The sequence below is a fragment of the Odontesthes bonariensis genome, chromosome 5 (genome assembly GCF_027942865.1).
Source record: "Odontesthes bonariensis isolate fOdoBon6 chromosome 5, fOdoBon6.hap1, whole genome shotgun sequence".
NCBI lineage: Eukaryota > Metazoa > Chordata > Actinopteri > Atheriniformes > Atherinopsidae > Odontesthes > Odontesthes bonariensis.
In genome coordinates this window covers 28066384-28087282 of record NC_134510.1, presented here as the reverse complement: position 1 = coordinate 28087282, position 20899 = coordinate 28066384, and the positions used below count along the sequence as shown (strand labels likewise).

The 20899-nt window shown below is 39.6% G+C and overlaps 4 protein-coding genes across 4 annotated transcripts; 1 reads left to right on the top strand and 3 right to left on the bottom strand.

Moving 5' to 3' along the window:
- Nucleotides 1–3293: 3293 nt before the first annotated feature.
- Nucleotides 3294–4475, bottom strand: apoc1 (apolipoprotein C-I). Its single transcript, XM_075466730.1, has 4 exons — nt 4394–4475; nt 3883–3952; nt 3655–3790; nt 3294–3568 (listed from the first exon to the last, which is right to left on the bottom strand). The coding sequence occupies exons 2-4, from the start codon at nt 3935–3937 to the stop codon at nt 3511–3513; spliced, it is 249 nt and encodes an 82-aa protein (XP_075322845.1). The 5' UTR covers nt 3938–3952; nt 4394–4475; the 3' UTR covers nt 3294–3510.
- Nucleotides 4476–8864: 4389 nt separating this feature from the next.
- On the bottom strand, nt 8865–10934 carry apoeb (apolipoprotein Eb). The gene is made up of 5 exons (XM_075465978.1): nt 10847–10934; nt 10563–10653; nt 10311–10464; nt 9871–10158; nt 8865–9778 (listed from the first exon to the last, which is right to left on the bottom strand). Exons 2-5 carry the CDS (start codon nt 10603–10605, stop codon nt 9469–9471), a joined length of 795 nt encoding a protein of 264 aa, XP_075322093.1. The 5' UTR covers nt 10606–10653; nt 10847–10934; the 3' UTR covers nt 8865–9468.
- Nucleotides 10935–14928: 3994 nt separating this feature from the next.
- Nucleotides 14929–20708, top strand: LOC142380811 (uncharacterized). Its single transcript, XM_075466727.1, has 4 exons — nt 14929–14992; nt 19426–19474; nt 19583–19733; nt 19842–20708. Exons 2-4 carry the CDS (start codon nt 19435–19437, stop codon nt 20416–20418), a joined length of 768 nt encoding a protein of 255 aa, XP_075322842.1. The 5' UTR covers nt 14929–14992; nt 19426–19434; the 3' UTR covers nt 20419–20708.
- On the bottom strand, nt 16596–17602 carry LOC142380812 (uncharacterized). Its single transcript, XM_075466728.1, has 3 exons — nt 17563–17602; nt 17300–17450; nt 16596–17172 (listed from the first exon to the last, which is right to left on the bottom strand). The coding sequence occupies exons 1-3, from the start codon at nt 17600–17602 to the stop codon at nt 16596–16598; spliced, it is 768 nt and encodes a 255-aa protein (XP_075322843.1).
- Nucleotides 20709–20899: the final 191 nt, after the last annotated feature.

Below are 20899 nucleotides of genomic sequence, written 5' to 3'. Positions count from 1 at the left end.
CTGACAAACATTGATAAATGATGAGTGCAGCAAGTTATGGTAGGTTATTTTATTGTAAGTTTACTGTAAGTTTATCTTCAATTCTGAAGGGCTTGGTGAGCTGGACTACTTGCTCGGCGCCCTTTCGATGGCAATGGTTGTCTGAATCTTCTCCCACAGGGCACTTGTAACATTAGAAGCCCACTCAACATAGCCGCCGGTCACTGGTTGGAGGTGGTCTTCATAGTAAGCACCAGCAAAGCCGAGCGCTGTGTCCCTAATAGCCTGGATTTTAGCTCTGGCTTGCCTAAGCATAGAGATGAGTATATAGAGTATTATACATACACATAGACAAAAAACACACTGAGATGCAAACTAATAGATATTACAGTTTACACAAAAACACATTCTGATACCAATGCTTGTGAGTAGAAATAATTTACACAGAGATCCAAAATGGATTTATGAATGAGCTGCTTTCAAATACCTGGCCCTATCTGCTAGCCTCTGTAGTACTCCTGGAGAGTCAGGTTGTTCTGGAGCAGCTGTCTGTGCCAAAGCTGGCAAGCATGCTGCAGAAAGTGTTGCTTGTCAGTTAAGTAAAGTAAATACCGTTCCTGGATATGCAGAATAGTTAGCTATACCTTGCATTAGTAAGATGAGAACAAACACAAGTGCCTTAATATGCATCTGTCAAAAAAAGAAGAAACACAACCATGAGCAGCTTGTTTTTCATAAAAGGGTTTGTAAATGCAGCTGTTCAAAATACATGCCAAACAACCACCTATCACATCCTTAGCACATCGTGTTAATATATATGTTGTTATTTTGTCCTTCTTTTTAACAATGAAGATGTATTCATTAAAGTGACAGACTTCTATATTGTGTAATAACATCAAAAACATAAAGACAATAAAAAACATAAATTTTCCCTTTTTTTTCCTTTTTATTTACCATTTCCTCTGGCTCTGGCTCTGGCTCTGGCTCTGGCTCTGGCTCTGGCTCTGGCTCTGGTCAACAGAAGTTGACTGAGTCAAGAGTTATCAGGCCATTTTATTTGTGTGTTCACTGGTCTTGATAGGATGATCATTAATCTCCTTGTTTTTCCATTGCTCTGATGTTTTATTGCCAAACCACAGAGTGACTGCAAAACAACAGCTCTAAACCTGTTGTTTTTTGCACAAAGAACAGATCCAAAATCTTTATCTCTTTTTCAGACAACAGTGTTTTTAAAAAAAAAAAAAAAAAAAAGAAGAAGAAAAACACATGCAAATAAAACGAAAAAATATTTGGACTAGCTTACATGTTTTCGGCTTTGACTGCTCTCAGATTTAAAAGACATGCAACTTTGGGAAACATCTACCTTTATTGAAGATAGTTTCATTGGTTTGTTTTAAATATTGGATCTATTGCAATATAAATGCCAGTACAAGTAAAGGGATTTTTTTCTTTTTGCATCTGCAGGTCCTGAACTATTGATATCATTTCAACAGTATCTGGGTTCAATAACTGTCCAGGCGCCCTTTGGTTTAGACATCTCAACCCAGTTGTTGGGTGCCTAATGTGTACAGATCAGTCAAAGTCTCAAAGTAGTGATAGAGGTTTTGGTAAAGACAGGGTTCAAATAGATAAATATTTTCAGTTGAGCAAAGCATTTCAGTGGGCAGAGTCCACCACAAAATCAATTTGATCTTGTCAGAAGTTAGCAACTTTTCACGCTATTTGTTCCCTGTGGAAATGACTCTATGCTGAGATTAGATTTCTTTACAACATAACATGTAGTTGGAAACCAAAACTGGACCAAGATTTTCTTAGAATGGTTGAACCTCAAACTTCTCTTTAAATGCTCCATTTCTCCTCGTGTTCAGACACGCCGATGTTGCTGACCAATATTTCTAGTAACTCAAAGTGGGTTACTTGAAATCTTTGTCTCAAAGTGAAAGTGATCTCTAAGTAATCTTAGCCCAGACAGCTCAGTGCAATCCAACGAAAAGTTGCCATCTTTATGAACTTGCCACTGACCTCTGTCACTGTACTCTTCAGTGAAACAGATTTCATTGAACTGGAACAACTGGTGGATTATTAACTCATCATAAACAGTGACCTTATCCCAGAGGTTGTGAAATACCAAAAGCAGCCATGTTGGCACTTGCCCTTTGATACTTGTGATTAAAACAAAATAAACTACTCTCTATTAGATGTTGCTATTCTTTGATAAAAGACCCCAAATGTTTGGTTAATTCAGTTGATGTGGACTCTGGTATAAATTATTGATTTGGGAAAGTATATATCTGGACCTACCACAGTTCTTCACAGTATTCATAAGTTTTCAAGCACATCTGGAAATCTTATGTTGGAATGGCCTTCTATATAATATATCTACATATATATATATATAATCCTGCCCCAAATGAAAAAAGTCCTTAAACAATAAATGGTGTGCACTTAATTCTGATTTGTATGAGGGCCCAAACTCTGATTCGTGTTTTAGTGCCATAAAGCACATTTACATGCACATAAGGTATAATGCTGATATAACTAGAGGAGGCACACATTTGAGAATTATTCTATTTTTTTTCCCGTTGATATTTCAGCTATATGAGTACATTTTTGTAGATTGGATTAATTACAATGTACCCATCTATTGCAATTATTTTGGTTATTTCTGACCTCTGGTGGAATTTGATCTGCTCTACTCATTTCATCCTGTTTAAGCTGGCTTCTCCAGCTGATTGCTGACCCTGGAGCTTGGACAGGTCGCCCGTTTTGAAGCAGGAACCTTGTTACTGGGCAGGGAGAGTGATCACCACTGTAGCATGGTGTTGGCCACAATAAAAGTGCAAAGCAACATACGTATGCCATAAATCTGAACTTTTGCATTAAAGATTTTGGTTGGGCTGACACTCTGCATGATGTTTAAACAAACTGTGTTTAGAAATAAGAGAAGATATGTTTTAAGGGTATAAGGACATTAATTCAAATTATTTCTAAGATGAAGGCCCGTACTTTAAAAGACCAGAACTGATAATTTGTTTTCATCAGATAGAAACTTTTAGAAATATTGGAAGTAGAATTGATATTTAAAATTTTGTGATTTATTTTGATAACTCTATTCAGTTTGGTTCTATGTGCAGAGCAAAGTGTCATTTGATATACCAGCATGTAAGCACGACAGAGGGAAAAGGACAGCTATTAGGCATCCAAGTGGAGTGTTGTTTCTACTCTCATTTGCTTATATCAAGCTCATCAGACAGACGCCTCAAAGACGCTTCAGTTTTGTACATAAATTCTTGTTTTATTTGCAATGAGAAAAAAATAACAACAGAGAATTTATTTCAAAAACATTTTGAATTTTTTTATTGCACTTTTTTTGACATTTTGCCCCAAAGAGATTACAGTCAAAATAACTCTTTACAAAGAGGCAATGTAACCGTTGAGTCTGGTCACTGTGCAGTCAGAGGTCAGCAGGCAGAGAGGCTGACGTGGAGGGAGGGCATTAGCAGGCTGGAGACAGGAACCAATCTAGCAGTCTTAAGATTGATCCCCAAACTTGGATTTCATCTTTTCAAATTGATCTGAGAACCAGTTCCTGTGAAGGATATGACAATGATCTTGAGTTATAGGCCTGCACCACAGTATAAGTGGCGAGATTGTGTTCATTTGCTTATTTCCTACCTGGTGGTCACCGCAAATTCGCTGTCTTGAATGTCCTGAAAGGTAGTCTTGGCCTTCTCAGCCAGGCTCTTTCCGAAGTCACCGAGTTGCTGGCCGAACTGACTGAACTTGTCATCAACGGCCTCCTCCTGCGCCTCTGCCGGTCAGAACAACATAGAATTTACTCAAGATGTCACATACAGGGCGACGACGGGAAGTTCTGAAAGGCGCGATAAATACAAGACCTACCTGTGTATGCAACAAAAGCCAGCATCAGCACGGCAACTGCAAGGTACAGCCTCATCTTGTCTGTGTATCACTGAGGAGGAAGAAAAAGTCCAATTCGATATCTGTCGTGCTCTTAACCGCTTTCAGGGCAACATGATGATCAAAATGGAAACGGCAGCAAAAGTTTTTTTCTTGTTTAGAAATTGCAACTCCCGCGTGTCAGCACCACGGCAGGTAAACAGCTCCCGTTCAATTCAAGCCCCACCCATTTTTTATTTAGCCAACAATTAACCATTAAAAGCTTATATATGATTTGATTTCACTGTTGTGTTTGCGCGTGTTTGCTTGCTCTTAGCGTGCCATAATTATATCTACAAAATGAATTGGGTGAGCATGTTTTCCAATAAAAATATCACAAAAGGCTACTTGTAAAATGTTTTAAGCTCTCTTATTAGGCTTTTCTGCGTCAGTTAATAAAGTGACAAAATCAGCTCTTTTCTGTTTTTTGAAGTGATGAAATGAAAAAACATACCTGTTTTCCGTCGCAGAGGAGAAAAAAAATTCGAGTGTCTCTGAACATCAATGTGTTCGCTCCTTTTTATAGGCTTGCCCTATTTTAGGAAGTGTGACGCAAAACGCCAGACTTGGTCAACTATAACGCGCGATGTCCTTGAGGTGTCACTGCCCCCTTTATTGATTAGTGCCGATCTTCTTACATTAAACAAAGCTCACGGATGCTTCAATGGAAGAAAACCACTGCAAAAAGAAAAAAGAAAGACAGATTGAAGTCTTACCTCAACGCAACGCAACCTGAAGTCCCGCTCAGCACTGTGTTGTGTCTGATTCACATATCAGTTAATGGAGGTAACAGAGAAAAATGGTTTCTTACAATTCTGCTCTATTCCCTCCGTAACTGTAATGTGAACAAATAAGATAGGATGGGATGTAGAAGAACAAAGTCCATAGATTCATAGACATTAACTATTTGGAATCTCCTTTGGACCTGAAGCCTTAGCCAAGAATTGACCCTGTCAAACAGATACACAGATACACAGTAAGAGATAGTGGCTTTACTGGGTTTTGAGGTTAAGAAGCAGGATTTCTGTTATAATTGGCTATATTCTTAAAATGTATGTATTCATACTCTGTAGTTTACAAATAATCTATGTTCCTAATTTTTACTTTTCCACTCTACTCACATAAACGCAATGTATGTCCAAGATTTTAAGATGACATAGCGGGATGAAATAACTGGGTCAGATAATCGGGGCTCGGTCTGACGGAGGCCCTGCGAGGGCTCTGTCACTCCGAGTCCAGCGCTGCTATACTTCACATGTGACCACTAATAATTTCAGTACTTATACTTCTACAGGACGTGATTAGGCACCTAGCCTGCTGGGACTGTTTGTGGATATGATGCACACTCTTTACATGATGCAAAATGACTGTAAAAGTATTATTTTAGAAATATTAACTTAATTTGATTCATTGCAGATCATTTATTTCAATGAAGGTATAACTGAGGGCCTATAGGACAAAGTAAAATCCTGCATTAAAACTTTACTTTATTGAAAGAAGAAACTTCTTAGCAACAAAATATATTCAAACTATCAAAACGAGAACTGTTTTTGTATGTAAATGATCACATCTTAATCAGACATATAAAACGTTCAAAGAGTTTTACATGATAAGCAATTGTGTAACATTTCCCCTGATATTTTTACAACAAGCATTACAAACAAACTCTCTTTGCTGATTAACAACTATCTCTGATATCCTAAAACATACTATTCATCAAAATAAGCCTCTTGGGACAGTTTATGTGTGTTAAGTCAAGATAACTGAAAATCACTGTATCAGGATCAATGGCTCCAGTTTTCCTTGTCTCTCTAACTTAAAGTCTAAAACCATGGTAACCAAGGCAAGGACTCAAGACAGTATAAAAACTACGGGCCTGATCCTTTCCTTTCCTACCTGTCTAGCCTTAATGAGGTCAGAGACCCTCCATTAAATGGACTGGCCTAAATAAATGCACAAAAATCTCTGAAGAGTGCATTTTAATTTCTGCAATCCCTACAGTTTTAGGGTCATAAGTCAATGACATCTTGTTCACAAAAGCACACACTGCTTCTTTGGTTTGGTGTTTTTCCATTTCCATCTTTACTTAGGGTGTCATTGCAACATTTGATGTCTGTTTCGCGCAGACCTTCCCCTTCTTAAAAAGGGAAGTGACTGAGTCCAAACCGTATTTGATTCATCCTGCCAGTTAACTCGCAAACAGAAAAACAGTACAGTTGGATGTGCTGCAGTAACCCCTCAATACAAGTGTGACATGAGTTAGAGGTCAGGAAGTCTGCATCTGACTTCTGAAAAACCTTATCGCTGCTTAACATATCTATTTTCACACCAAGCTGACTGTTGCAAAAGGCCAAAAGGCCATTTGTTGCTGATGACTTGGACCTAGATGAGGTACTTTTGCTGTGTTGAACGGCCTAATTAAGTTAAAAGAGCCATCACATCCCTGAGCATTCACACTTTATCCTGAGAGCTTAAATCTCCATCTCTTTTGTAATGAAGTAGCCCGTGGGTTTATGTATGAGCTTGAGCTTGCGTGCATACAAGCTCCTTGTGAATAATTGCAGGAGGCGTAGGGTGTGAAAGTGCGTGTCTGGTGTGCTCCCAATTTGCAATAACAAGCTTAACAAAAAGGCTGTTTTTTGTATTTAGCCAAGGCCCCTGTGGTGACTGATGTTGTGTGCCAGCTCTAAAGAGGAAGGAAAGGATGTGAGTTGTAAAAGAAGGTAAAATCTCTGCAGGGGTGTTTTTGGAGGGGTTACTAGCAGTCATGGGCTAGCAAGCACCTGCTAATTCTCTGGAATTTCTTTTTTTTTTTTGGTTGTTGTTGCTGGGCAGTGCTCACTGTGCAGACACACTGTATTAACAGACGGAGCAGAAGTGCTGAATTTGCAGGATTCTTGTGGTTTTCCTGTTTTTACCATGAATAATCCTTGCACACAACTGGCAGTGTACTGTTGGAGTTTCACTTAATTATGAACACCCATTTCTGAAAGGAGTGATTTCATAGGGGATAAACACCTGGTCACAGAGTTAGTCATTCTTTCACTTTACACTCTGTGCCCTTTAACACAGATAGACGCTGTAAACATGTTTTCTTCAGAATTAAATGTGGTGGTTTTGTGGAGAAGATGAACTGCTTACTCTCACCTTCTCTATACCTAAAGATGGTTTTTAAGATTATTTTAGAAGCACTTTCTCCTTCTTTCTCATACAGTTGCTTAGGGGTAACAGCAGACTCGATTTAGACTCAAACTACTGATATATTTTGAACATGGACCCCTGGCTACATTGGTCCCTTTCTTCAAAGAATTCTACAGGAATCAGTCACATCACATTCATCCTCATCATGTACAAAGCTTTTAGATATTTGAACTCCAATCATCTTTATTCTGCATGCACCTAAAGTGATTCCTCATCCATAAAATGTCTGTTTTGTTCCCAAAGCTTAGTTTATGTAATCTTTTTTTTTCTTTATGAGGCAAATCTTCTTATAAAGAAAACACAGCTGCATCTTTGTGCACCCTGGATTCAAGTGGAGGGGTCAGCAGAGGGAAGATGCACAGGGGACAAATGGTGTCCTCTGCTGGCCTCTGCTCTGAACTTTAAAGGGAAAATCTGGCTGTGTTTCATCAGCATTTTATTGTCTGTCAGACACAGCAGGTAGAACTCCCAATTTTGCTTAAATCTTTTGCATGTGGCACCACTGAAGGGACTGATGGAGCTATAAGTCTTGTAAGATAACTAGACAACTGATCAATGTTTTTCCCCTTGATTTAACAAGTACCAGTGTAGAAACGGGTATGACATGCATCAGGTTTCTAATGTCAATAACAAAAATGCTTCCAAATAAAAATATGAACATGGCTACTGTCTATAAACCTGTACATCTGCTAATGTCTCTTACTGACTGTTCTACTATGTACACAATACACAAATGTATTACAGTGTGATCCAAGTCAAGATACAGGTTGAGCTGTAAAGAATTCAATCCATGGCACACAATGTTCCCAGATACCTGCTGGGATCAAGAGAAAGGAATCTGGAAGTAGATCTTAACAAGTCTGGACAAGAGAAGCAGAGCACTGAGGGATGTGGGGGTGGCTGTGAAATAGGAGTGAATAAAGACGGTTGGGGAGGAAAACAGGTACAATGAGAGTCAAAAGGACAACTTCTGTGTTGTAATCGTTCAATTTAGCCAGATCCATTGATCCTTCAAATTTGCACGGTGGTAGATGGTCTCAAGACTCTGCCTGTTAACACTGGGCAAGAGGTGAAGTGCAGGGAAATGTCAGCTTTCAGTCATGAAACTGGACATGTAGAGACAGAAACTTTTCACCCTTCCTGCTTCAGAGATGGGCAGTTTAGTTTTCAGATAAGCAACTTAATCAGCATGCTGTTGTACTATAAGAGGAGAGTGGAAAACAGAGAAGTATATGACATACAGACGCTTCTGACTGGCTGTCAGAACTTGGATCAATTCCTACTGTGAGAACACAACCTTAACCTAACCTAACCAAACCATGGCACAGCTGCTTTATGAATGCTATTACATACTATGATTATCTTGATGCAGTCAGCTTAATGCAATTACTGCAGATTGTAAGAGAGGAGTTGCTCAGTTAGATTGTCTCTGTATATCTAGTAAATACATTTAAAACTGATTTTTTTCTGACTTTATACAGCACTGCATGAAGCACGATGATGGATCGTTGACAAAACGTAACTGGAACTTATCTTAAATAATGGATTGCTCTTGAATGTTTGATAAGAGAAACAAATAGTGGAAAGGAAGTATCTTTTCTAGGTTCTTTATTCACTCAGCCCTGTTGAGTACACTGCAGTCACAGGCAGTGCACTTATATGGAGCAGCATGGTGGGCATACAAAATGTGGAACACGTGAATAATGGAGGACTCAGTGATAATCTAATATGTATCAAGTCAGTTTTTATTCCATTTTTGTGAAGAACAACGTGGTCTGACAGACCATACAGGTTGTTTTTAGAGGTTTGATATCACCTCCTCAACAAACGAGCTGACACATCTGTATGCAACTCCAAGATTTGACAAACATCAGTCAGTGCATTTATTGAAAAAAAAAGACAATTGTTTTTTATGCATTTAAGGATGAGACGAGCTGAAATCCCCGCCTCAAACTCAAACCCAGCAGCAAACTGTAGAAAACTTGCAAAACAATTCAAAGTAGAAAAGCGAAGCCTATTACAAATGACTGTCTCTTGCATGTGAAATATAGAAATGTTATTGACTGCGGTGCTTGTGTTCAGTGATCAAAGGAAGACCAGAGAAGAAGATGGGGCGACTATGTCGAATTTATGACCCCTTCTGCTGAATATTATGTAAGAGATGTTTCTTTACATCTTCTTCCCTGTAGTCACCCCCTTTATCCTGAACACAGGAACACCAAATGTACATCAGTAACTCTCAGTTTCCTCTTCTCTACCACATATCAGTGTTTACACACTCCTCCTTGTACTACCATCTACAACCCCTAAGAAACCCTCAGTCTTTCTTTAGGCAGTTGAAGTCTTGACCTTGTCCACGACTTCCTCAAAGTGCTCACGGATCTTGGTGGCAATTGGGGACAACAGGTCTGTTATCTCGTCCAGCCTGCTGTCCATGGAGGTGCGCAGCTCCTTCATGCGGCTCTCCAGCTCGGTCTTGATGGTGTCAGCCTGGGTCTCCAGGATTGAAGAGATGTCGCTCAGCTTCTGGGTGGCAGTGTCACTGGCTTGCTGGACGTAGGGCACAACTTGTTCCTTTACGGCACCAAGGTTCTGAGAGGAGCGGGACTGGAGCTCACCCAGGTAGGTGGTCACAGTGCTTGAATTGGAAGAGGACAAAGAAATTTAGGTTTCACATAAACAATAACAGCCAAAACAGATCTAAAATCTGACAGCCTTGACATGACTTACTCGTGGATCTCCTGGGTGTCCTTGGTCAGGCGCTTTCTTAGTTTGTTGGTGTAGGTATTGACGCGGTTGCGGACATCATCGGCGTTCTGCTCCACCATGGTCTTGAGCTCACCCAGATATTCAGTGCTGCGCTCCTTGGCATCAGTCATGTCCTTCTGGAGTTTGTTAGCCAGAAGCTCTAGGTCCTCAGCCAGCTGATCAGTGGAGCTTACAGTAAAGGGGGCCAGCTTGCTGTTGATATCCTGTCTGTATGCGGTCAGCTCTGCCATGGTGTCAGAGATCAGAGTGCTAGAAGTAGAAGAAACAGATGATCACACTTAAGAATACTTAGGTTAGAACACAGCAGGGGGAGAACGTTGCAGATGGACTGGGGAAAGTAATGAGTGGATTCAATGCTATTTATTCAAAATGAGGGCAAGGGAATGAAACTGGGCACTTACTCAAGCTCTCTGTTGAGCTGAGAGGCCTTGATGGTCTCCACCATCCCATTGGCTTTTTGGTTCAGCTCAGAGATGTATTGCCAGAAATGATCCACACTGCTCTCCAAGCGGGCGAGAGAGGTATCAGCCTGGCGCACAGCACGGGCATTGCAGCCTACAATGGACACATGTGCAAAGCATGGATACATTTTTAAAAAAAAACTCAAACACAAAGCAAGATGTTGTTTGAAGGTAAATTAGCGAAACACTTACCAGTGATGACTGCCAGAGCAAGGATCAGAGCTACAGCCTTCATGGTTGTTGGGCAGATAGATACCACTGGTTGTTGGGCAGATAGATACCACTGGAAATATAATGCAAACAGATGCTGCTGAATTTTACAAGAGAGCAACCTTGCCTGTGTTTCACAATATGACTATCAAGCATGTTGTTAACAAAAACTCTGTAAACACAAAAATTGTATTCACTAATGACAGACATTTAAATTCTAAGAGCTGGTAATAATTTGGAGCTCGTTTCTCTGCCCTACCACTCACCTGTGAGTCTGAGCTTCCTTCGTGCTCCAGGGACTGTGACTGAGGGCTTTTATAGTCTCAGGAGGCTGCTGCTGCTCCGCGCGTTGGAGGGTGGGGGGGGGGGTTTCTCTCGCGCGCGTTCACGTGGTGATGCTGATTTGTCTGCACAGAATCACCTGACACCAACGCTGCGTCCGAAGTTCTCATCGTTTGGCGCTGGGACAGATGACTGAGCACTCTGGTTGACACGAAAAAAAAACAAAAACAAAAAAACAAGGTGAAAGTTTCTCGACCAATGTGATGATTAAAACTTTTTTCCGTTATTTCGTAGTCACGGGTTTTCCCGCTTGGCTGACAATCCTTTTGTAAATATAAACCACTCACCCAATCAAGCAGAGGTTTTTTTTTTCTTCACAGTATTTTCCCGGAGTAATTTCAAAACGTGTCGTTGTTTTCTCATAGGTAATGGGTAAAGTTTACCGGCATAATATGCATTTTCATTGTGAACATTAAAATGTACTCAACGCCCCTTTTTTGGTATTATCATATAATACAATACTTGTATAATTATCAAGAATTGAGCTGCATTTTAATCTCTTATCTCAGTAATTGCTAAATTATAACAGTGGAGCATGTTTTTTCAGCTGGCTGTTGCTACAGTCAAATAAAGATGGTATGAATCAGGTTTTTATTTATCATATTATTATATGCAGAGCTCAATAAGCGTTACAATAGGAAAATAAAACTAATTATATATATATTTATATGTATATATTATATTTAATAAATTTTTTCCTGATGTTGTTTTTGTTTTCATTGTTTTTCTCCCCTTTTTTCCCCCTCTTAGTGTTATAGTCATTTATCACTGGTTTGAATTCTCCCCCACTGCTCATGGCGAGTTTGTGTCCATTGATCACAACTTAGCAGGTTTTTCTTTGATCATTGTCAACCATGTAGTCACTCCCGAATACAATTCCAGTGGCAGCAGGATGTAAAACAGCTTTTCACATGTACATTTAAATGTAAATGGCCTGCCAACATTTACCATTGACACCACAGCTATACAACCCAGAAAGACCTGCAACACCCAAACACATGGCACATTTGCATGGGAATCTGGTGCACATGGTAGCATGTGTGATTTGCTGATTGTATAGGTGTCTGATTGCATTTCTATGCAGGAACATCTGTGCTGTGCATTTGGACAAAGCTTCAAATATCCAGTAAATGAGTGAAGAACAAATATCTCTGCACAACCAGATGGGCACGTTCAAGCTTGTGGACAGGTTGGGTACGATAAGCCCACGTACAAAAGAGGGATTTAAATCAAACAATGCTAAGAATGATGTGAGGACACTGAAGAAGTAAATAAGTAGATTAGGAGCCACAGAGAAAAAAAGTTCAGTCTAATCCACATAATGGTGAAGGTGTTCCTAATTTTCAAGAAATTTATAGAAAAGTAAAAGAAAGTTTTAATGTTAAAAGAAAATATTTATCACAACTTGTCAAGCAGCAAATAATTGTTCAGTTGCAAACTTTAATTGTCATGAACCTTATCGATTTTTTTTCTTAGTCTAGTTTTTTGGTTTAGTTTTGGATTATTGGTCTCTCGATCAGTAAGGCCCATTGTTTAACTGCTGTGATTAAGGCTTTAAAAGATTATTTGTTGTTTTTATTTTTAAAAAAAAATCAACCAAAAATCTGGCATTAATCACAAACATGTATTTTTTTTTTTTTTTACAAGAGAAACATTCTATTACTTATCTAATACATCACATGCTATGTATTGGAACTTCTAGTGGTAGGATTTGTGTAAAACCAAAACATCAAATCAATAAATACAATATTTTCTTGTAAGTCAGAAAAAGAGTGAAGGGCTTGGCTGTAGATCATGGAATTTCTTGTTTGTTTTGCTGTTCCTTTAAGAAAAAAAGAAAGAAAAAGTCAATTTTTTTTGTTATAATGCAACTCTAACTCTATCACTGCCCATGTGTAAATACCTTTGCTCTTTGGGACTTGACTTCTTTGTTGTCATCCCTGAAGACTTGACTGTACTATCATTTTATTTTAACACAGGGACAAAGTTTAAATGGGTTGGCTTGTTCAGGTAAGTAGTGTGAGAACATGATAACATATTTGTATGATAACCTATATGATAACCCAACAACGTCAGTTTATCCAATTGTATTATAATCAATGAAATTCTTTGCACTCCTTAAAAATCTGGAACGATGACACAAAACTGGTGGTGATGCAAAGAGTTCTGGCTACAGGTCAGTCTGCTTCTTTAAAAAAAAAAAGAAGCCCTTTGATCTCTGTATTCCAAGACAGCAAGTAATTCATATGTATCACTAAAATAGGTTCATCACATAATGAGATACAGCTTGATAACCAGTCCAGTCCAGTTCAATTACAGCAGCATATCATGATCAGCAGTTTAATACTATCATTCTTCTTGAGTATTGTCATGCACTGCTTTGTTTTTGCACATTTCCAGTTTCAGGAACATTTTTAATCTGTCGTGTGAAACATTCTTCTTCCTCTACCACTACGATGAACACCAACGTGGAGTACACAAATGAAAACTAGCTATATTGTGTCTGTTTTATACAAACACGCACACAACAAGGCTACAGGCCACAGTACATAAGATTTAATGTTTTCCCTTACTTTTCTTGGCCTTCAGGAAAAAGAAACAGAACGGGAAGTGAAAGCGAGAGAGTTGAGATAAACTCTGAGGTAATACAGTGAAAAATCTGAATCTGGCTGGGTTGAACAAAAGTAACCCCAGGAATTTGGTTTTATGTTGATATGATCTCACTCCTTGAACAGACAGTCATCTGTTCAGATGAGTCAGTGAGGTTACTGTGTAGGGCTGTGGGCTAAAAGCCGTTCAGACGCACATAACCTTTGATTCCCAGCTGGGAGTACTGTGTGGCATATCATATCATAACCTCCCCTTCTCTCTGCCGTTGTTTCTTGACTCTGTTCTTTCTTTTTAGACTGCAAAATAAAGACAAAAAATGGCAAAAAAAAAAAACTCTCTTTCAAGACTATCATCTGTCAAAATGGTTTCAGCTGATTGATGTGAAAAGAGTCAAATATGTGGGAGCCCCGTTGAGTCTGTCACCGCAACAAGCACGATAAATGCCTGCAGCAGTCAAACCTTCACCATCAAGAAAAGAGACACGAAGTCACACAGTGTAAGTGTGACTCCATGCTGAGTAAAACATCTCTTTGCAGCAGCTCCATGTTTACCATAGAGACATAAAAGTGATGTCAATCTCTAACTTTACAAAGGAGTAAGGGGGTTTACCAAAGTGATTGGTCGATCACTTTCCCAGCACTTTTACATTGAACAGAACTTTAAAGTTACTGGAGCAGGGGTGGTTAGAATTAGCTGATCCATCTCAGAAAAAACCGAGCATCGAGAACTAGGAAATGTAACTTGAGTGATCACATAATTTAGCAAATCACCTTCTCTGGTATACATTTATCTGAGCAAATTAAAGAGCAAAGATTCAGTCACATTTACAACAAGTGAAGAGGAGTGAACAGATTTAAAGTAAGTGTGTAACAACTTTTTTGGTCATTCATTTATTGTAATTAATCTCAAGTGAATTGATTTATTATTAGTTCTTAACCCCCATTGTATTATGTTTTAACAGTTGTAGGTGCAACAGTATAATAGTTGTAATAATTGCAATTAAACGTTGTGAGTAGAAAAATGTGCCCCAAAAACAAAAAATAAATTAAATAACACGAGTAGTTTACAACTGTAAACTATGAAGTATTCATATACAGAATGTATCTACCCCCATCAACAGTCTTAATGAGAAACCAGAGCTGTGTGTGTGTGTGTGTGTGTGTGTGTGGGTGGAGGGTTAATGATGTGCAGAGCCTGGGGCAGCTGGGGACAGAACAAAGGAATGTTGTTTGCCACTGGATAAGGCAGCGTGGGAGCAATCTGACTGCAGGGATGAAGGCACAAAATGAATGAAAAAAACAAAGTAAAAGCAGGATATGTTTTTGAACTTCCAAACTTGCACAGACAAACTCGAACATGCCCAGTTCCAGTACCCACAACAAGTCCTACAGGGGTGTGTTGAGGGAGGGGCTCTTGCAAGCAGATACCGAACAACACACAACATTTTTGTGTGTGTTAATGTGAGTTCTTTGTTCATATTTACACACCTTACACAAATATATTTGTGATGTAATGATACATTATGATAAATTTAAAGCATTTTTGTTAAGAACAAAAAAACAGTGATTATATCCCTTTTTTAAAAATGATGTAAGGTAAATTTTTAATGTCTTTGAAAGACTAAGCTTATGATTGACTTTTAAAACTATATTAATCTAGTGCCCACTTGATTTCTTCTTTTTTAAGCTGTTATTTTGTGCTTTCACTGTGGCCTCACATTGCCTTCAGGCGCTCTTGATAAGATGTAGAATTCATAGTTTCACCTATCAGACCAATAAACCAAGTCACTGAGCCAATGCTCCAGTTACTTACTTACTAAGTTAAGCAACAGTTCAGGTTATTGGACCACTCTTCTTTGTATACGATCACAGTTGGGGATATGACTTACTGAGTATATCTTTAGAGACGTCTGTCCAGAGTACGTTTTCCAAAAGCCTTAATTTCCAACTCTAGTATCGCTACAATGTTTTTTTTTTTCGGATGAAAAAGTCTTTCTTCTCGCGGATCAAATGCAAACTTGTTCTGATTGTAGACACATTTATCTATGGCCTCCAAAGCTGCAAGACTTAGCTGTACATCCTTACATTTAAATATCAGCTCTTAGAATCTTAATTGTGCATGACACAGTCAACCCATTGGCTGATTTACTTGGGCAGCCTGATCCTGGATGAACCAGCGGCTGTTTGAAATATTTGCCACTGGTAGATCATTTTAATGACTGTTGAATGATTTCTATAGAATATTTTTTGGATCTTGAAAAATCCATGGCCAGGCACATCAGCACAACTAAGAGCTCTTTAGGTCGTGGCATGACGGCATCACATAATTCAGTTACTGATTAGTCAAGAAAATACTAAGTCATACACATCAGAGATTTACGAAAGATGGGTCCACCGGTCACTTCATATGGAAGCTCTAACAATTGGCACCTAATCTGGAAACCTTGATTTGTATACTGATTCTAATTCTAATGTGTTATACACTTACTTCCACTTTTTATTTGATCTATTGGAATCACTACAAAATGTTCTATTCATGTGTCATTTGAGTTAATGTATCAGTGTATAATGTATTCAATAATAAGCACTATTTCAGAGTATCATGCATTTTCTTGTTCAAATATGCTGATAAACAGTTTTCTGTCTGCATTGACATGCATTGACATTGAGATGCATGTAGGTGATGTTTTAGATTTTTGGTTTATCTTTTATAAAGATTTTGAAGAAATTCTGTAATTCATTTGATGTTTAGAGCTGTAAGAAAACTTCAACAAGACACTTTAAACATTTTTTTAAAGAAACACATCAGACTCTCAAGATGGTTTTGCTTTTACTTTACTTTCCATAATATAGGAAGATTAAACAGTGTGTGGTCACAGATCAACACATAGTTGTTATGTATCAACTTTTTTGACAATGTAAATATATCTGATGACATCAAAGATTTTTGAAACATTGTAAATTCGGTTGTTGCACTGACATGGGCATGATCCAGAGATCAGCGATCGAGCACTTCTGGTAAATTAAATGTAGGTTTTTGGTTCATTTCAAGCTGGAGGTTGACTTAATTGGTTTTAACAAAGGACTCATAGAGAGAGGTGAGACGAGCCTGGAGGTCCTGGGCATAGGGGTCCAGCTTATCTCTCAGGTCATCAACGTAGGGAGCGGCCAATTCTTTCACCTGCTGGGCTCTCTGCCCGAGCTCACTCTGAACTCTCTCGGTGACGGGGGCCATGCTCTCCTTGAATTCCTGCAGATGCTGGTCAACCTTCAGCTTCAGGTCGTCAGTGTAGGGTCCCAGCTGTGCCTGGAGGTCCTGCACACTCTGCTCCAGGCTGGCCTTCAGCTCCTCACTCCTCTGCAACAGGGTGGTCCTCAGGGCCTCAGAGTCCAGGGAGTCAGCATAGGGGGCCAGCTCCTGTTTGAGCTGTTCCACTCTTTGCTGGATCTGGGCCTTCATGTTCTCGGTGAAGGGCTCCAGCTTCTCCCTGGCTGTGCTCAGCTCCTGGGTCACACGCTCTCTCAACACATCAGCCTCAGTGGTGACTTTGGTGATCAGTTCCTGGGCTGTAGGGGGAAGCTGCTCCTGCAGGGTGACTGCATACTTGCTGGCCAAGTCAGTACTTTCTGTCAGACGGGCACTAGTTGAAAAGATGAGATGAGAGGAAAAGCAGGATAATGTGATTTTAAGCTTAGTGTCTGCATGTCAGTGAACTCTATATGGTTTTTCTTAATTGTTATCATGTCATGTGGTCTTGTCTGACTTACCTGACATCCTGTCCAAACTGAGACTTCTTGATCAACTGAAGGGTGTCATCAGCTGTCTGGGTGGCTTTGGAAACATAGTCCCAGAAAGCCTCAGTCACCACTTCCATTTGTGGCTTTGGGGCATCAGCATAGAAGAGGTTGGCATTGCAGCCTAGTAGATAAAAGAACAACATAAACATTTCAACAATGTAGGACAGGTGTCTGATTTATATTAATTGAGATTTGCATTTGCAATAGAGTTGCTGTTTTTCCAGCTTGCTCACCAGTGAAAACGGCCAGGACGAGCACAGCAAGGACCTTCATGACTCTTAGACCCAAGTGAGAAGAAAATACTAGTTAGTCACCAATACGTTTTCACCAAGCAGTTGACAGGACGACAGTTTCCTCTCTTTCCCCTCTTCTTACCTGAGTTTGCAAGCGATCTGTAAATCCACTTGATTGTGCTTGTGCTCAGCTGGTGAGGTTAGGCATCTTATATAGCCAGCCAGACAATAATGATCCCAAAGTCCAAGAGGTAGTGCCCTGCTGTCACTTTGCCTCACCCTGTTAACCCCACTGACATCTTGTGCCAGATAATTCATGCAAGACATATGCATAAGCCCCTAATTTTATATGGAAATGCAAACATGCTGGGTGCATGACTGTGTTCAGCTTAATTTCTTATTGATGATCCACTAGCTGCATATTTTTATATAAAGTCAAGATAGTGGATGCACTGTTGACCTGATATGAGTTACTAAATACATATGTTTAATCACTATTAGAATGCAACAACGGAGCATAGCTATTCCCAAATTACCCTCATTTGGCTATATGTAATCACACAGCCACATACAATTCTGTGCTAGGACAGATATAATCTGTGCCTTTAATTTCTTTGATGTCCAGATTTGATTACACAGACAATATTTTACTGTCTCTTTTAGCTCGACATGTTGCCAGCTCACGTCATGGTAATTAATAGTTCTAGTTTCTGTGTCAATCCAATGTTCAGCAATCCTGTGTCTGGCCAAAGGTCAGTACATTCAGGCACCGTCAGCCTCTCAGGGACAAAGTAAGTGCTGTCTCACACCAGACATATCATAGTTCAATTGTCATGAGCCAGTATAAGAGAGTTGTATTTTAATCAAATGTCTTTGTCTTTGAGTTTTGACCCCTTTTGCTCTTAGACAGGTAAAGCTTCTCCCAAGTGAATGAAGCAATAAACTGAAATGTTTCAATTTTAATGGAAAAGATGTTGAACATTTTGTAGAGTCCTTAAAGACTTTTGTAAGAAAGTGTCCCAGCACAATTTTATATTCACTTGTAAATTACAACTTATACATTTTACAACTCAGATGAACATGGATATCGTTGTCACTTAAATTTTTTTTTCAACTTTGCTGCCCTAATTATGCATTCAGGTAGCAGCATGCAAAAACCCTTCCACTACAGACTAAAAGATGAGGTTCTTTGGGCTTTCTCTTCAAACCCGTTGGAAAAATGTGATGAGAAGAACAATGGAGACATCAATAATACTGATTATAAACGACAAAAAAAGATCTAAATACAATCCACACTAACTATGTTTTCGTCTAAATCAAAAGGAAAGAATCAGTTAATGTGTTTCCAGTTTAATGTTTTTTTATTATTGTTGCATTACCTGAAGACAAAGTCCACTAGGGTGAGTATATTATCATTATATAGAGACTTGTAGTACATGGACAGTTAATTACTTTATAATTACTTTACTTTGCTTTCTAAATAGGGGTCAGTGGAGAACTAATATAATATTAATTGAGGAGCTGAATATGTTTTGCTAGGACTATCTGAAATCCAGAAGCACTGTGATAATATCCCAGAGAAGCAGCAGAAACAGGAAAACAGTTGTAGTGACAGCATGGCAGGGACTCCTGGACTTTGTGCTCTTAACTAGATACTTCAACTGTCATCTGACTTCAGTATATATACACGGAAGACCAGACCGACACACTCACAAGCACACTAAGCTCTGAGAGATACAAGCCCAAAGCAGGTGAGAATAGCACTGAATCTAAAACCAAAACTTTAAAAGGCTAATAGAATTGTTTTGACCTTTTCTGAGTACAGCTTTAAGAGATAAATACAACATTATTATCTTTCAACAGGTCACAGTCATGAAGGTGTTTGTTGTACTAGCTGTTGCAGTGCTCTCTGGTAAGTCGCAAGATTTTCAAGTCAAAGCTAATGGCCATCGCAATGAAAATGAACAGTGAGACTGGATATCTGCCCTATTCTCACATCATTGTTATTTCCATCCAACAGGCTGCCATGCCAATCTCTTCTATGCTGATGCACCCAAACCACAGCTGGAAGTGCTGACTGATGCTTTCTGGGACTACATTGCCAAGGCCACACAGACAGCTGATGACACCCTCCAGATGATCAGGAAATCACCGATTGGACAGGAAATCAAGTAAGATGTGTGACATTAATAGCACTGAGTCTCTGGGGAGCACATGTCATATGACTGGTGTGGTGTTAAACAAACCTCTGATGTTAGGACAATCACTTTGTCTTCTAGTGACCGTCTGACAGAAAGTGCTGACCTAGCCAGCGAGTATGCAGTCACCCTGCAGGAGCAGCTTCCCCCCGCAGCCCATGACATGATGAATAAGATCACCACGGAGGCTGATGTGCTGAAAAATGTGCTGACCCAGGAGCTGAGCTCTGTCAGGGACAAGCTGGAACCTTACACTGAGAACATGAAGGCCCAGATCCAGCAAAGAGTGGAGCAGCTCAAACAGGAGCTGGCCCCCTACGCCGACTCCCTGGACTCCGAGGCCCTGAGGACCACCCTGGTGCAGAAGAGCGAGGAGCTGAAGACCAACCTGGAGCAGAGTGTGAAGGATCTCCAGGCCCAGCTGGGACCCTACACTGACGACCTGAAGCAGAAAGTTGACCAGCATCTGCAGGAGTTCCAAAAAAGTGTGGCCCCCATGACTGAGAAGGTCCAAGTTGAGCTCAGTCAGAGAGCCAATCTGGTAAAGCAAATGGTTACTCCCTATGCTGAGGACTTGAGAGGAAAGTTGGACCCCTATGCCCAGGACCTTCAGGCCCAGCTCATGTCCCTCTACCAGTCTTTTGTCGACGCCAACTAAACCAATCTCCACCTATCTCCATGTCACAAGGCACAATTGAACAAAACCCTGACCTTGCTGGTCTACCATGAAATATAAGAGTTTATATAGATGAACTATACTGTAAAAGGAATTAAACTGAGTGAATACCAACAGCATAATATTTATTGCTAAGCTGAAAATTGCAAAGCAAAACCCTGCACTTGCTAAACATGTATATACTGTTTTTACTGTGTTGTAAAGTTAGAAATTGTTACCTTTTTTGTAATCTCTGTAAGTTATCAAAAATAAACAAATAGATTTAAAAAATGCACTGTTTCAGAGAATCTGTGAATCCGTGTACACTTTTATAACACACACACACAAATCAGACATTTACTTTCTCAACACCCATCTAGAACGTACTGTGTATTTACCATCTTGTAACCACATACTGACTGATAATGACTGGTCACAATCCACAATAACTGATGGGACATGTGCTGTATTTTTCCCCAGGAGG

Bases quoted from the DNA above. Each gene is read 5' to 3' on its own strand.
- apoeb (XM_075465978.1), bottom strand. From the start codon at position 10,605: ATGAAGGCTGTAGCTCTGATCCTTGCTCTGGCAGTCATCACTG. The intron at 10,465-10,562 runs GTAAGTGTTTCG...TGTCCATTGTAG, and splicing joins TGCTCTGGCAGTCATCACTG to GCTGCAATGCCCGTGCTGTG. The intron at 9,779-9,870 runs GTAAGTCATGTC...TTCCAATTCAAG, and splicing joins GACACCCAGGAGATCCACGA to CACTGTGACCACCTACCTGG.
- LOC142380811 (XM_075466727.1), top strand. From the start codon at position 19,435: ATGAAGGTGTTTGTTGTACTAGCTGTTGCAGTGCTCTCTG. The intron at 19,475-19,582 runs GTAAGTCGCAAG...TCCATCCAACAG, and splicing joins AGCTGTTGCAGTGCTCTCTG to GCTGCCATGCCAATCTCTTC. The intron at 19,734-19,841 runs GTAAGATGTGTG...TTTGTCTTCTAG, and splicing joins CCGATTGGACAGGAAATCAA to TGACCGTCTGACAGAAAGTG.
- apoc1 (XM_075466730.1), bottom strand. From the start codon at position 3,937: ATGAGGCTGTACCTTGCAGTTGCCGTGCTGATGCTGGCTTTTGTTGCA. The intron at 3,791-3,882 runs GTAGGTCTTGTA...TCTGACCGGCAG, and splicing joins GGCTTTTGTTGCATACACAG to AGGCGCAGGAGGAGGCCGTT. The intron at 3,569-3,654 runs GTAGGAAATAAG...TATCCTTCACAG, and splicing joins GAATTTGCGGTGACCACCAG to GAACTGGTTCTCAGATCAAT.
- LOC142380812 (XM_075466728.1), bottom strand. From the start codon at position 17,602: ATGAAGGTCCTTGCTGTGCTCGTCCTGGCCGTTTTCACTG. The intron at 17,451-17,562 runs GTGAGCAAGCTG...TTTATCTACTAG, and splicing joins CGTCCTGGCCGTTTTCACTG to GCTGCAATGCCAACCTCTTC. The intron at 17,173-17,299 runs GTAAGTCAGACA...CTTTTCAACTAG, and splicing joins CAGTTTGGACAGGATGTCAG to TGCCCGTCTGACAGAAAGTA.